General features: G+C 44.0%; 1 protein-coding gene across 3 annotated transcripts in view; it reads right to left on the bottom strand.

The window, feature by feature from the left end:
* The window catches only part of fli1rs (Fli-1 proto-oncogene, ETS transcription factor-related sequence), an 18,954-nt gene extending 7,709 nt beyond the window's left edge, over positions 1–11,245 (bottom strand). The window contains exons 1-5 of one of the 3 annotated variants that reach the window (XM_017439482.3): positions 11,070–11,245; positions 4,452–4,660; positions 3,450–3,616; positions 1,277–1,480; positions 765–848 (exon numbers count right to left, since the gene is read on the bottom strand). In XM_017439482.3, coding sequence (XP_017294971.1) covers positions 765–848; positions 1,277–1,480; positions 3,450–3,616; positions 4,452–4,660; positions 11,070–11,087 — 682 coding nt within the window. In that variant the 5' untranslated portion in view covers positions 11,088–11,245. Of the gene's footprint in view, positions 1–764; positions 849–1,276; positions 1,481–3,449; positions 3,617–4,451; positions 4,661–10,639; positions 10,933–11,069 lie in introns of those variants that run through there. The other 2 variants (XM_017439483.3, XM_017439484.3) reach the window with 2 other exon arrangements.
* Between the last annotated feature and the right edge of the window lie 1,223 nt (positions 11,246–12,468).

Below are 12,468 nucleotides of genomic sequence, written 5' to 3'. Positions count from 1 at the left end.
TTGGAGCTCTAAACCCGGTCCTGTTGGGGCTCTAAACCCGGACCTGTTGGAGCTCTAAACCCGGTCCTGTTGGAGCTCTAAACCCGTTGCTGTTGGAGCTCTAAACCTGGTCCTGTTGGAGCTCTAAACCCACTCCTGATGGAGCTCTACAGCTCAGATTTCCCAGCAGAAACATCATCTAAAGTTTAAACGGGTCACAGGAAGTTGGACTTTAACTGGACTGGAGTTTTTAGATCTTTAACAGTTTTTTGGAGCATCATGAAACTGAGATTTTACCACAGGAAGTTGAACTCTGAAGTCTTTTTCATCTTTGAGTTCTTGAAACTTTCCAAAATGTTTGCAATCATTTTTACTTTTGTAAACTAAAGTAAAGTATTTCTGTCTTCTTCCAGGAGTCTCTGCTGGAGGACTGATGTGTTTGAGCTCACATTTTTAAAATGGAGGCCGTCTCTAATCCTCAGACCTACTGAATGTCCTTCAGATAAACAAAACTACTTCTATGATCACCAGGAGTTCAAGAATTGTTTTCAAATAACTTGTTTTTTACCCAGCAGCTGTGGCCCCGCCCCCTCCAGTCCTCAGAAAAGGCGGGAATCACCATGGCAACCAGTGACTCAGCAGATTCTGACTTATCTATTTCATTCTGCTGCACCTTAGTTGTTAAACTGTCCCATATAAATGTACTTTTTAAACAAGTTTACAACTTTTAAGTTAAAAACATAAAAAAATAAAAATATTTGTTTTAATAAAAGCAGCAACCTTACCTGCTTTCACCTGTAGGCGGGGCTGTGGGGGTGGGGGCGGCGTGCTGTTGGTGGGAGTCATGGAGTACGAGAACGTGGGGCTACCTGAAGCACAGAGAGGAAAAATAAAGTTCACGTTCTCCTGAGTTTGGCTCAGATGGTTTCTGGTTGTTTCTTGGAGGGTTTTCAGCCTTGAGCATCAGAAAGCAGCTTTAACTGCTTCTCCAGCTGAAACATGATGTAATGCAGCGAAGAACCAGAATCATGGTGACGCAGGTTTTAAAACAAGAAGCATGAAGCATGTGCTGGCGAAGAGGAACAGAGGTCACGACACGCTGAAGACCGCAGCTTCGTACGTCAAAAACAACAGAGACCTCCTGATGGAAGGTCGTTTCTGTCAGGAAACATTTTCATAACTACAGCTCTAAAATGTTTGTAAATTAAATATTCTTCATCCAAAGGACCGAACCCGAAGTGTGCAGTGATGAAGAAGAGACGAGCAGCTGCAGAACGATAAAACTCAAAAGTCTTACTCTGCCGGAGGTAATTCAGGTGGGACAGCAGGATGTCGGCGTTGTAGGCCGACGTCAGCCGCATCATGTCGTCTTTGCTCATCTTGCACAGGGTCTTCCCGTCCAGCGCCTCGAAGAGCGCCACGTCCACCTCCTCCAGGACGTACTCCTTGATGGCCCAGTCCAACCACTGCCTCACGTGGTCCTGGGTCCAAACCTCCGGGTCTGGGTTCAAACAAAGACAGAGCTCCTTTAAAGCTTCCTCTGAAGGTAAGAACAGATGAATTCAAATAAAATGACCTGAACCCAGACATTTAGACTTTTATGGCTTCTGTTTGGACAAAAACTCTGATGCTGTTTTGGTTTTCTTGCGTTTAAAGAAACAGGAAATCATTCGTTGCAGTTTGACTCTTTCTGGATAAAATGTGTGAGACTGGAAGGTTTATCTGTGCTGATCTGAAGAGAAACTTTCAGCATGAAAACACTCACAGATCTGATGTTTACTTCAGAAGTTTAATTATTATTTCTTAATATACTTCACACCAAATTAAGGACTCCAGTCTTGTCCTGCTTTAGTTGATTGGATAAAAACAGATCTTTTAGTTGCTGAGACGAGCGAAACAAAGTGGTTAGATGGCAGAAAAACTCCCGAATACCAGCGGAAACGACGCAGTGATGTTTGAGATGTTGGTCCTGATTGTAACGTAGGTGATAAGATGAATAAAACCAAGAAAACACATTCAGCAGCCGGGACTTGTGTTTGGGATTTTATTGAAACAAGAAGCATCTGAACTAGACTGCAGATAAAAATGACTTCTTTTGACTCATAAAAGATGTTTATGGTATGTGCCTGCTTATATAAAGTAACACTTAAATAATTAAACACCTCAGAGTTACTGTGATGCTTTCAGGATTTACTGTAATATTATGAATAAAAACTAACTAATAATAACTAACACATTGGTACAAACAGTTCTGTGCTTTAATCTGTGAGACATACTGACGGTAAATGTTTTCAGTAAGCGTTTAGTAAGATCTCCAGCTTGGACCTGAGCCACAGAAACTTTTAGGGTCTGATTCAGGACGCTGGTTTCCAGAAACAAACAATGAGCGTGTTGTGTGAAAACGCTGTGACCACACCCCGAGCTCCTGATTGTTCACGCGAGCCGCTCTGACGCAGCATCCGGGTATTATGGAGCGAAACGACCCGGTGACTCACTGATGAGTCGGGTTAGTTTTTACATCAGCTCCAACTCGTCCTTGACTCCGGCTGGAGGGAAAACCGAACGCCTGGCGGGGCTCCCAGAAAATATCTCAACTTTTATCGACACACACAGATGGAGACGAGCTCCTCGGATTGAGATCAGCAAAGAAAACCATAAACATAAACCTTTCCAACCAAACTGAAAACAAACGTTCATCTTCCTGAAGAAAACTACCTCTGCAAAGTCTGCCTCGAAACTTTTACTTTCTGGACCTATTGGTGTTCAGTCCTGGTCCTGGTCCTGGAGGGCCACTGTCCTGCATGTTTCAGGTTCCAGGACAAGAACCAGGACCAGGACCAGGACATCAGTGTATTAGGGTGAAAGCAACGGTGTTAGTTAATAATCTAATCTCTGGGATTAAACCCCCGAAGCTGGACAGGGTCTGTCAGAACCAGGTTCTGAGTGAAGAGCCAGATAAATTCAACAATCCTTTCAATGACATCAAGACCAAGAGACCTGAACAGATTAGGGCTACCGAGGGCTGAGGGCGAGGCCGGGCCCCCGTCGGACCCGTCACCTCCTGGAGGCACCTCGGTTCGGCACGTTGTGGACTTTCGGGGTCTGATCCCTGGTTTCTGTTTGTTTTATAACCAAATCTCAACTTTCTGGAGCTCAGAATCTGAACATTTATCGTGTTTGGATGTTTGTTAGCTGGTAATAACAACGAACGTGAAGAAAAGGAAGTTTCGTCTTTCAGAAAATGTCTGTTTCGGTGTTCAGAACCTCATTCATCTGTTTGTATTTGTATAAAAAGGAAGCAGGGAGTGTAAAACTGAGAAGGTCCACGCCTGCTGGCCACGCAGACGTGTGTTCCTGTTTGTTCACCAGCATCACAGATCTCCGAGCTAAATTTGGCCTTTAGGTTTCACACTTTTTGAATGATGTTTATTTGAAACTGTGATGTCATGTTGAAGCAGAAAGCGGCTCACCTGCTGGAACGATGACCCTCTTCTCCTCCGTGGTGCTGCTCGGTGGCGTGGCGGTCTGGGGGCTGACGCGGGGCTCCGGGTACGAGGCCTGGTACGGCATCGGGGTCCCGTCGTTGCTCACGTGTCGGGAGCGTTTGGTGACGCTGCAGTCCACCGGAGACTCCCGGCTGAAACACACGTGCAGGAAACCTGTCAGAGCTAGTTTGCATTTTGAAATCTTCCTGATTTGAGTTCATTCTGCTTCTCTTGAATTTACTGCCTCTTACTACAGCAGCTAATCTCTGGCAGCAGAGCAGATTTTGCAGAGTAAGTTTGTTTCCTCTCAGTGTTTTATCTGCCGGAGCTAAAATTAGTCTGCAACTCAACAAAACTTTCCACTGAAAAGGTATATAAAGAGTAGAACCTGTGAGCTCTGCAGGGTAAACCACATGTTTGACTAAATTAAACCAGTTTGTGCCACAAAAGCTACTTTCTGCAGATAGCCCTGCATCTGTCTTCATTTTTTACCTCCGAGCAACAAGCTTGATTGTTGCTGAGGAAAAGATAAATCTAACAAACAGCTTCATTAATCAAAGGAGATAAACTGAAGTCCAACACAGATGATGTATTTAACAGAAATCTCCACTTGTTGAATTATTTCCAGGTGGAAACGCAGCAGAAACGTTTTTAAAGCTCAGAGTTTAAAACCCAAATTACTTCTGGGAGGTTTAATATTTAATTTATGAATAAATGAATCCAAATAGAAACTAATACCTGTAGTTTTAGTACCTGTAAGGTAGAAGTATTCATGTTTTTATAAAATGAAGAAATGTTTTACAGTTTATTTCAGGTATAAAAAGAACAAAGGAACAATCAGACCTGCTTCTGGCAGCTGAGCTGTAAACAAACTTTTACTGTCTGGAAAATCCCAGCGTGTCGACACAGACGGAGAGTCAGACAGTCCGGGAACCCGTCCCCCCCGTCCCCGTCCCCCCCGTCCCTGCGGCCCTGACCATGACTCACCTGGTCCCGTTGACGTGCTCGCCCCTCTTCCCGGGGTTCTGGGCGGCGGAGCCCACCCACTCGGACTCGGCGGGTTCTGGACTCTGCTTGGAGGCCTGGCTGAAGCCGCCGGGCGACGTCATCTCGCTCTTCATGTGCATGGTGGCCGGAGCGGCGGTGTAGGGTGGCTCGAAGATGGGCTGATCTTCACTCACAACAGAAAGCGCTTCCTGTCCAACAGAAACACGCCGTTAGGACCTGAGGAGACCCGGTTCTGTTCGGTCCTTACACCAGCCAGCAGCACCAGGAGTGCTACAGCTAGCAGCTGCTGCTCCTGTGTATTACCAGGTGTATAGAACAGTGTTATCATGAATAAAGTTCCTTTAGAACTCCTCAGTGGTCATTTCTGACTTTAATTTGGAAATAAAACCATTTCCTGACAGATTTTAGGCTCTCCGGTCCAAACAGAAATCAAACATGGCCGCTCCGCCCATTAAAAGATGTTTTCTGTCAGTTTTTGTCTCATTAAATCAACTTCATTCATTCTCAGGACGGACCTGTTCCAGAAACATATCAGTTCAGTAAAATCCAACATTTAAAGGAGAATTTTAACTTTAGTCCTGAACTTGTTAAAACTTGTAAAATGTTTATTTGCCTAAAAATGTTCAAATAAAAGCTCAGGATTTGTTTTTTTATTCCCCTGCTGCTGATTAAATCCTTACAAACATGCTGTGAAACCACTGAGAAATGCTCCGGAGCACAGTGAGAAGGCAGCCAGGAGGCCGTCTATCTCAAACGACATCAGTAACTTTAACCACACTTTTATTTTGTCGTTAGGATCGGGGGTTGCAGGTTGCTGCTGGGGGAGGGCGGTGGCAGCTCAAGGTGGAGTCTAATTGAGATTTAACTCCATCTTCCTGTGTTCTGCTCAACGCCGAGGCCTAAGATGGCACTTCAGGACCCGTTGTTCTGTCTGCTCCTCAGATCAGGAGCGACCCGAGCGCCGGGTCCAAGTCGTGTTTGTTTAGAGGAGCCGAGCATTGTCTTTCAGCCTCGCACGTCAGTGCCGGGCTTTTTCAGTGGCCTACAGGAAACTGGGCCGCCATGTGCACAGGAACCTTTTGGCACAGGCCGAGGGAGAGGAAATGGTGGAGCTGGGGAGGGGGGGTACAAATGTGGGTCATTTTAAAGCTGGAAAACAAACCTAAAGACCTGCGTGAGCGAAGAAACAAGGGGGGCGGCTTCGCGGGACAGAAAGGAGGGAGCAGGCTTGATTGAAGTGCCGCCATCACATTGTTCTTCTTCTTTGTGTTGTGCTGTTTTTTTTAGCTCGATTGTTGCCTGAGCTTTGTAAACCACATCTTAATGCAGGCTGCTCAGGTTGGCATTTCCTCCACGCTGCAGACGAGCTGATTGTCTGTTCACGAGCAGCTTCACAGCTTCGGCTGCATTTATCTGCAAGTCAAACCTGATCAAATGCTCAGCATGTTGCTCTAATATCAGGATCAGAAGAGTAAAAGTCAGAACTCAGAGGAGTTTTCTTTCTTCTTTAAAGCTCTCAGTGCAGCGTGATAAAAGCATCACCTCCTGCAGGCCTCGTGCACAGATCAGCATCCTGCACAGCGCTGATAAGCTCGTTGGCTTCATGCAGACTGATTTATCAGAGTTCATGGAAAAAAAAAATCACATTTAGTTTTACGCAACAGTCGTGCACCGAAAGAGCTCAACGTGTGAAACCAGTGGTTTCACCATTAAAGCTCTAAAACCAGCCAAGGTTCGTTTGTTAAACACACACTGTGCTGCCAAAAGTATTCACTCGCCTCCCTTCACACACAAATAATCCCAGTCTTAACCCGTAGTATTTAATCTGATGTTGGCCCACTCTGCTTCTAGAACAGCTTCGGCTCTTCTGGAAGGTTCCTCAGGTTCAGGAGAGTTTATGAGAGTTTTGGACCGTTCTTCAGACTCTGATGTTGGACAGAAGGCTCTCAGTCTCTGCTCTGATTCATCCCGAAGGTGTTCTGTCGGGTCGAGGTCAGGGTTCTGTGCAGGCCCGTCAGGTTCTTCCTCATCCATGTTTGTATGGACCTTGCTTTGTGCTCTGGTGCTCAGCCATGTTGGAACAGGAAGGGTCCGTCCCCAAACTGTTCCCACAAAATTAGGAGCATGAAATTATCCAAAATGTCCTGGTATGCTGAGGCATGGAACTAAGCAGCTGAAAACCAACCCCACACCATGATCCTCCCTCCACCATGCTTTCCACTCAGAATAATGCAGTCAGACAGGAACCGTCCTCCTGGCAGCAGCCAAAGACTCGTCCCTCCAGAGGACACGTCTCCACTGCTCCAGAGTCCAGTGGGGCGGTCTTTACTCCACAGCCTTCGACTCTTTGCTCTCAGTGATGGAAGGTTTGGATCAGCTGTTGCCATGGAAACCCACACTATGAAGCTCTCTCCTCTCTGTCCCTGAGCTGATCTGAAGGCCTCATGGAGTCTGGAGGTCTGCAGAACGTTGGTGACCTCTGAGCACTGATTTTACGTGTCCTAACACGAGTTTGCACAATAAGGTGAACTTTTGTGCAGTTATTTGTGGATACTGCGCGTCTTTTTGTGCTGTAATGTCAGCGTTTCGTCACAAAATGGCCTCCTTTGTTCCCTGGTCCTCTAATGTAAACAATGAATCTGCTCCAGAGTTCACAACGTCACTGAGAAATTCCAGGAAATAGTCCGGACCGTCGTGTAGCTATGCCCTGAAGACTCCTAAATATCTTTGCTTCCATTTGTGGTCAAAAAATTTGCATAAAATAAAAAATGATAAATATAGAAGAGCGCTAACATTTACTGCTTTTCTACATGTGTCTCTGACTGACCTCTGACCTTTGTAGTTCTGGTCCAGAAGTCCAGTTGCTGCTGAGGACTAACCGGGTTATCGTAACGAGTTAACTAAGATTAGCATCTAGACCACGGAGGACGAGCCCGACTTCGATCCTCGGGATGAAAAAGCTAAAATGTTTAATATTTATTGAAAATCCTTCTTCTCAATGCTAGGCTAAGCTAACAGTCTCAACGTAGCATAAAAACCAACTTCTGATGGTGGTTTGTGTTATTTATGACCGAGTGAAGCTTTAAAAACTACAAATTTTATAACTTTGTTTTTCTTTCTTTAGTTAAGAACCATTTCACGAACAAAGTTTAACGTCATCAACATAAAACAAGATAAAACGGGTAAAAACCGACCGTAGGTCAGTCACGCTTCCATGTGGTTTTGTTTACGCTGAGTGCAGACCCGCGTTCAGTTTATCTGGAAAACTGCAGGATCTGATGAAGTTCAGGAGAACTTTTTTTCTGTTTGACTTCATGCTTTTATTTTATGCTGAACTGAAGCTTTAAAGTTTATGAAGACAGTTAAATATTAGAATTAGCTTTCTTTAAAAGCTGCTGATTATCCCGCTTGTGTTAATGTTTTAGGAGCTTCCTAACGAACCTGCAGTCGTTTTAGTCTCTTAGAGACAGAAGTGTTTGCCTGTCGTGCTGCTCGGCTGCTTTCTTTCAGCTGATGCTCGGAGTCTCTGCAGAAGTGAAACTGAGGCCTGAAGGCGGGAAGAAACTGACACCAGAGGAGTAAAGGTGACGTTTTGTTAATTCTGCTGATGTTTGGGGGCTTCTCGTGTTGTTTGTTTGTTCTGCAGAGTGAACTGAGTAACAAGTCGAGCTCTCTCCCGCCTTTCTTTATCTCTTTGCGCTCTTTCGTTGCACACTGATACAAATATATAAATGTGGCCCGACCGCCGATGCCACAACTGACTTCCTGTTCGATGTGTTTCAGCATGTTGCTCAAAGACACAAACAGGTTGAATTTAAAGACACACACACACATGACCTTCTTGAAGCTGAGCTCGCCCTGATGTCCTAAAAGCCTCTGAAGGCCTTTCGGCTGTTTGTGTGGAAACTTTCGGCTCTTTCTGTCAGCAGCTTTGCAGCTTGCATCAGGCGGAGCGTTTACGACACATCCGAGTGTTTCTGACGCTCAGCTTCAGCACGAAGACGACGTTACGACACGACAAACTGAAGAAACACCAGATAAATAAACTGCTTTCTGTTTATTTACGTGTTTCTTTGCTTTAACTGCTGATGTAACTCGTGTTCCTGTTTGTGGTTCAGGTCAACAAACATTTCATTTACCTTTTTTATCCGTTTATTTTTTTCTGTTTTATTTTATTTGTTTTGTGTCAGATGATGTTTGGTTTCATGTGGTAATAAATACATAATTAAAAGGAATAAACGAATTATAGAAACTGATCTTTTATTTTATTTTATCTGTTCTGTAAAATATTAAAACATTTATTCTGTTTGAATCCAGATGTCACACATTAATCTACTTTTTCCAACTTCAACAACAAACTAAATTTCAATTAAAATAAATAAAAACCTAATTTAGGGAAACTGAGAAAATAAGGCCTTTATTTTAATTTTTATTTAATTTTATTTTAAACGTTCCAAAAGCCAGATGTGACAGATGTGCTTCCATTCATGATAAATATTTTAAATTAATCTGCTGATTATTTTACTACTGATTTATTTTGTCTGTAAAACTAATAATAATAATAAATGTTTCAGTTTAAGTCCTCAAAATACTTTAATAAAAGACAGAAACATGTCAGCAGGCCTGACTTTAGTAGAATAATTTTTATTTTAAAATACTGGTTTAAACCTGAATAAATTTAGATAAAATGTTGAATACTTTCTTGTAAAATAGATTCAGTTTGTTCTTTTTTAGGATAAATCTGCATCTGTGCTGCTGGAATGAAGTACAAACAAAAAGATGTCGTGTGCAACAAAAGTGGTGCAAGAAAAACAAAAATAGCTTCTTCGTTTAAAGAGGAGCAACTTCCTGTTTGTGGTGAAACAATTTACGTCCAGCATCAGTTTCCTCTGCAATTCTGAATTTAATCACTTTAATTTTCTGATCTGGAGATGTTTTTTATTATTTCTGGGTTTCAGTCAAATAACTGAAGGTTTAACTGAATCCAGCTTGAGGCTTTAAATGTAAATAATTCTGTATTTTTGTGTTTGGCCCTCCTGGAGGAGCCGGGTTCAATAAGAAACTTGGTAATTTGAGGATTTGTGGCTTTTTAGTTGTTCCTCATTGTGTATTTCTAAAAAGTGAAAGTGTTTTTTCTGTCTCTGACTTCATGTTTAGGTTTAATTGAAAGGGTTATTTAGAATCTGGAAGTTTTCTTTGTCTGAAAGCTGCAGGCCTCAGAGGGAGCTGGGCCGAACTTCAGCAGAAAGCAGAAGTTTCAGAGCTGAGTCTGCAAACTGAACCGCGCATGCGCACACCCGGCTGCGGGGTTCTGCGGGGCTCGGCTCGGTTCGGTTCGGCGTGCCCACCCTGTGTGTCTCGTTGCCGGGCCTTTGGAGCTTGTTTTATTTGTTGAAGTTGGGTCCAGGGAGCGGAAATGAGCGCGGAAAGTCTGAGGTTTTAAACAGGAAGCCTGCAGAGCTCCGATAACGACACCTGACGACTTGTCCCGTTTCTGCCATCAATTCTGCTTAAAATAACCACAAAACACAATCTGCAGCCCCGAGTCAGGAGGAAAATCATCTGCAGCCCCGAGTCAGGAGGAAAAAGGGTCCAATAAAACCAGCTTTCAGGAGCAGAAAGAGGCGCCTCAGAAACACAAAAAAACTCTCATTTTTATTAAAAAGTCGGCTTCAGTTTCCTGCTCCCACTCTGTAATGACGCACTTTTTTAGATCTAAACGAAAATACTCTAAAATGGACCAAAAAACGTTTTAAAGTCGATCAGAAACAAAACAAGAAATAACAGTTCCTCAATCCGCACATTTTGTTTCTTTGTCAGAAACTCGGCAGAGAAGCGATCAGCCCTCAAAGTTTTAACAACTTTCATTAATTTAATTCGATCCTGCTGATATTTTACTGCAAAAATAACCTGTAAAACTCAGAGATGTTGATTATTTTAGCTTAAAACTCTAGTTTTACTGACAGGGAGCTTTAAATTAAATAAATACGAATTAATTTCGGCCTAATAAAGATAAAAAAATGAGTTTTAGAGCCTTAAATTAACGGATTTTTGCCTTTTTTCTCGTCGTTGCGCAACTTTCAGGTTAGAGAGTTCGGAGCTGCGGCCCGCGGGCTTCTGCACAAAAACCCAAATAAACAAAATGAAGATGTAGAGGAGCCAAGTACCGGTCAGGTGCTGGGGCCGGGTCCTCCTGGTCCGGTCCGGTTCGGTCCATGACGCCTTCGGGGACACCCGCATCTTTTCAGCTCATTCTTCCCTGAAAGCCGAGCGGTTCTTCAGCTGCTGTTTGCTTGTTTGTTTGTTTGTTTGCTTGTTTTTGGTCGCGCGGGTCGAGCTCAGAGAACAAGCCGCTGAAAGCCTCGTGAAGCGGAGAGAAAAGCAGCCAAACGCGGAGAAACGCGCGCGCGCGGCGGCTCTCTGACTTTGAGAACAGAAGCGGCGGTCAGTTGTGTTATTATAGAGCCGACATTCAACCACGAACGGGAAGGAAGAGGAAATTTTGTACAAGAAGGAAAGAGTGGGGAGCCTCTGTGTGTGTCTGTGTGTGTCTGTGTGTCTGCTGTGGGTGGCCGCCGGTCCTCCCCGGGTCCTTACCTTTATCGGACAGTCCATGGCAGCAGCAGCCGCGGCCTGATGCGCATCGAGTCTGCTGGATGAGGCGAGAAACTTCAGCCAGATTCACTCTCAAACTCCGAGCTGCTTCGGTGGCGCAAAAAAACATTACAGTTGCAGCTCTGCGCTCACAGACGCAAACCGGATGGCAGCGGCAGCTTTTTTTTTTTTTTTTTGCTCTGCTCTCTCTCGCTTCTAAATTGGGAAGTGAAGTCACTCTGAAGCCGCTTCTCATGAAACCACCACCTCTTACACACAAAGGAGAAACAAAAAAACAAAAGAAACTCGGATTTAAAACGAAAACTTTCAGCTTTTTGGAAACATTTCCTCTGATTTGAGACAAAAGAAACTTTTCCTCAGTGCTTCAGCCGCCACCTTCTGTCAAATCATAAAAACAAATAAACACCATAAAAGAGCACGAGCTGCTTCAGTTAGCTGCTCTGGAGCTACAGGTGTGTGTTAGCACACATCAGCAATGACCTCAGCCACCTGAGAGGGGTCAAAGGTCATTTACAAACCATCTTTCCACAGAGCACATTCACCCTGAAGGTCAGACCGTGCAGTGCTCAGAGGAGAAGCTTTAATTTAGTTTTTACATCACAGCTTCAAGAAGAAACAGATCTCAGATCAGATCAGCTGCACCTGAAACAGGAAGTTAAAAAAAGCTTTTCAGTAAAATAATAAAACTGTTTCAACTGAATAAATATTCTTATTAAATGTAAGATCAGATTTCCTGCTAATAAACATTAAAATAAACAGATTATTTAATGTTATTTATTATTTATGTATAGGTTTTAAAGATTAAAACAACTTTATTTTTCAGAAACTGTGTCTGTCAGCTGCTGCTTTTTAGGGATTTCAGATTTATTTATATTTAAACCTCAAAGATCAAACAAACATTTCTTCTCTTCACCTCCTCTGAGCTGCTGCTGTCTCCAGCAGGGAGACAGGGACACCTGGACACGTGTCCATCACAGGGACACCTCTCCCTCTCACCTCAACCCGGGGGAGAACATGTAACCTCCCCAGAGAGGGAGGGGAACCTGCGGCCTTCTGTCTGTGAGGCAGTGCAGACTGAGCTGGACCTGATCCAGCTTCCACATCCGAACCGAACCTCAGCCCGTCAGAGGCTCGTCCTGCAGAGTCCTCTGACGGATCAGCGGAACCGACCCTGGATCAGCGGAACCGACCCTGAATCAGCGACACTGCGCAGTTTTCTCTGCGCGCAGACAGCGTGGAAATCTTTACCGCTGAATTAATTTAAACTCGTTTAAATTAAAGTTTAATTATTTGAAACTAGTCTTCATTAAACTGTTTCCTCTGATGGGTGTTTGTTTTTTTTATCCTCGGTCCGCCGGGGGGCGGGGGGCGGGGGGGGTGG

The sequence above is a fragment of the Kryptolebias marmoratus genome, linkage group LG16, assembly GCF_001649575.2.
Source record: "Kryptolebias marmoratus isolate JLee-2015 linkage group LG16, ASM164957v2, whole genome shotgun sequence".
Lineage (NCBI taxonomy): Eukaryota > Metazoa > Chordata > Actinopteri > Cyprinodontiformes > Rivulidae > Kryptolebias > Kryptolebias marmoratus.
The sequence above is the reverse complement of the archived record's forward strand: the minus strand, read 5'-3'. Positions and strand labels throughout refer to the sequence as shown.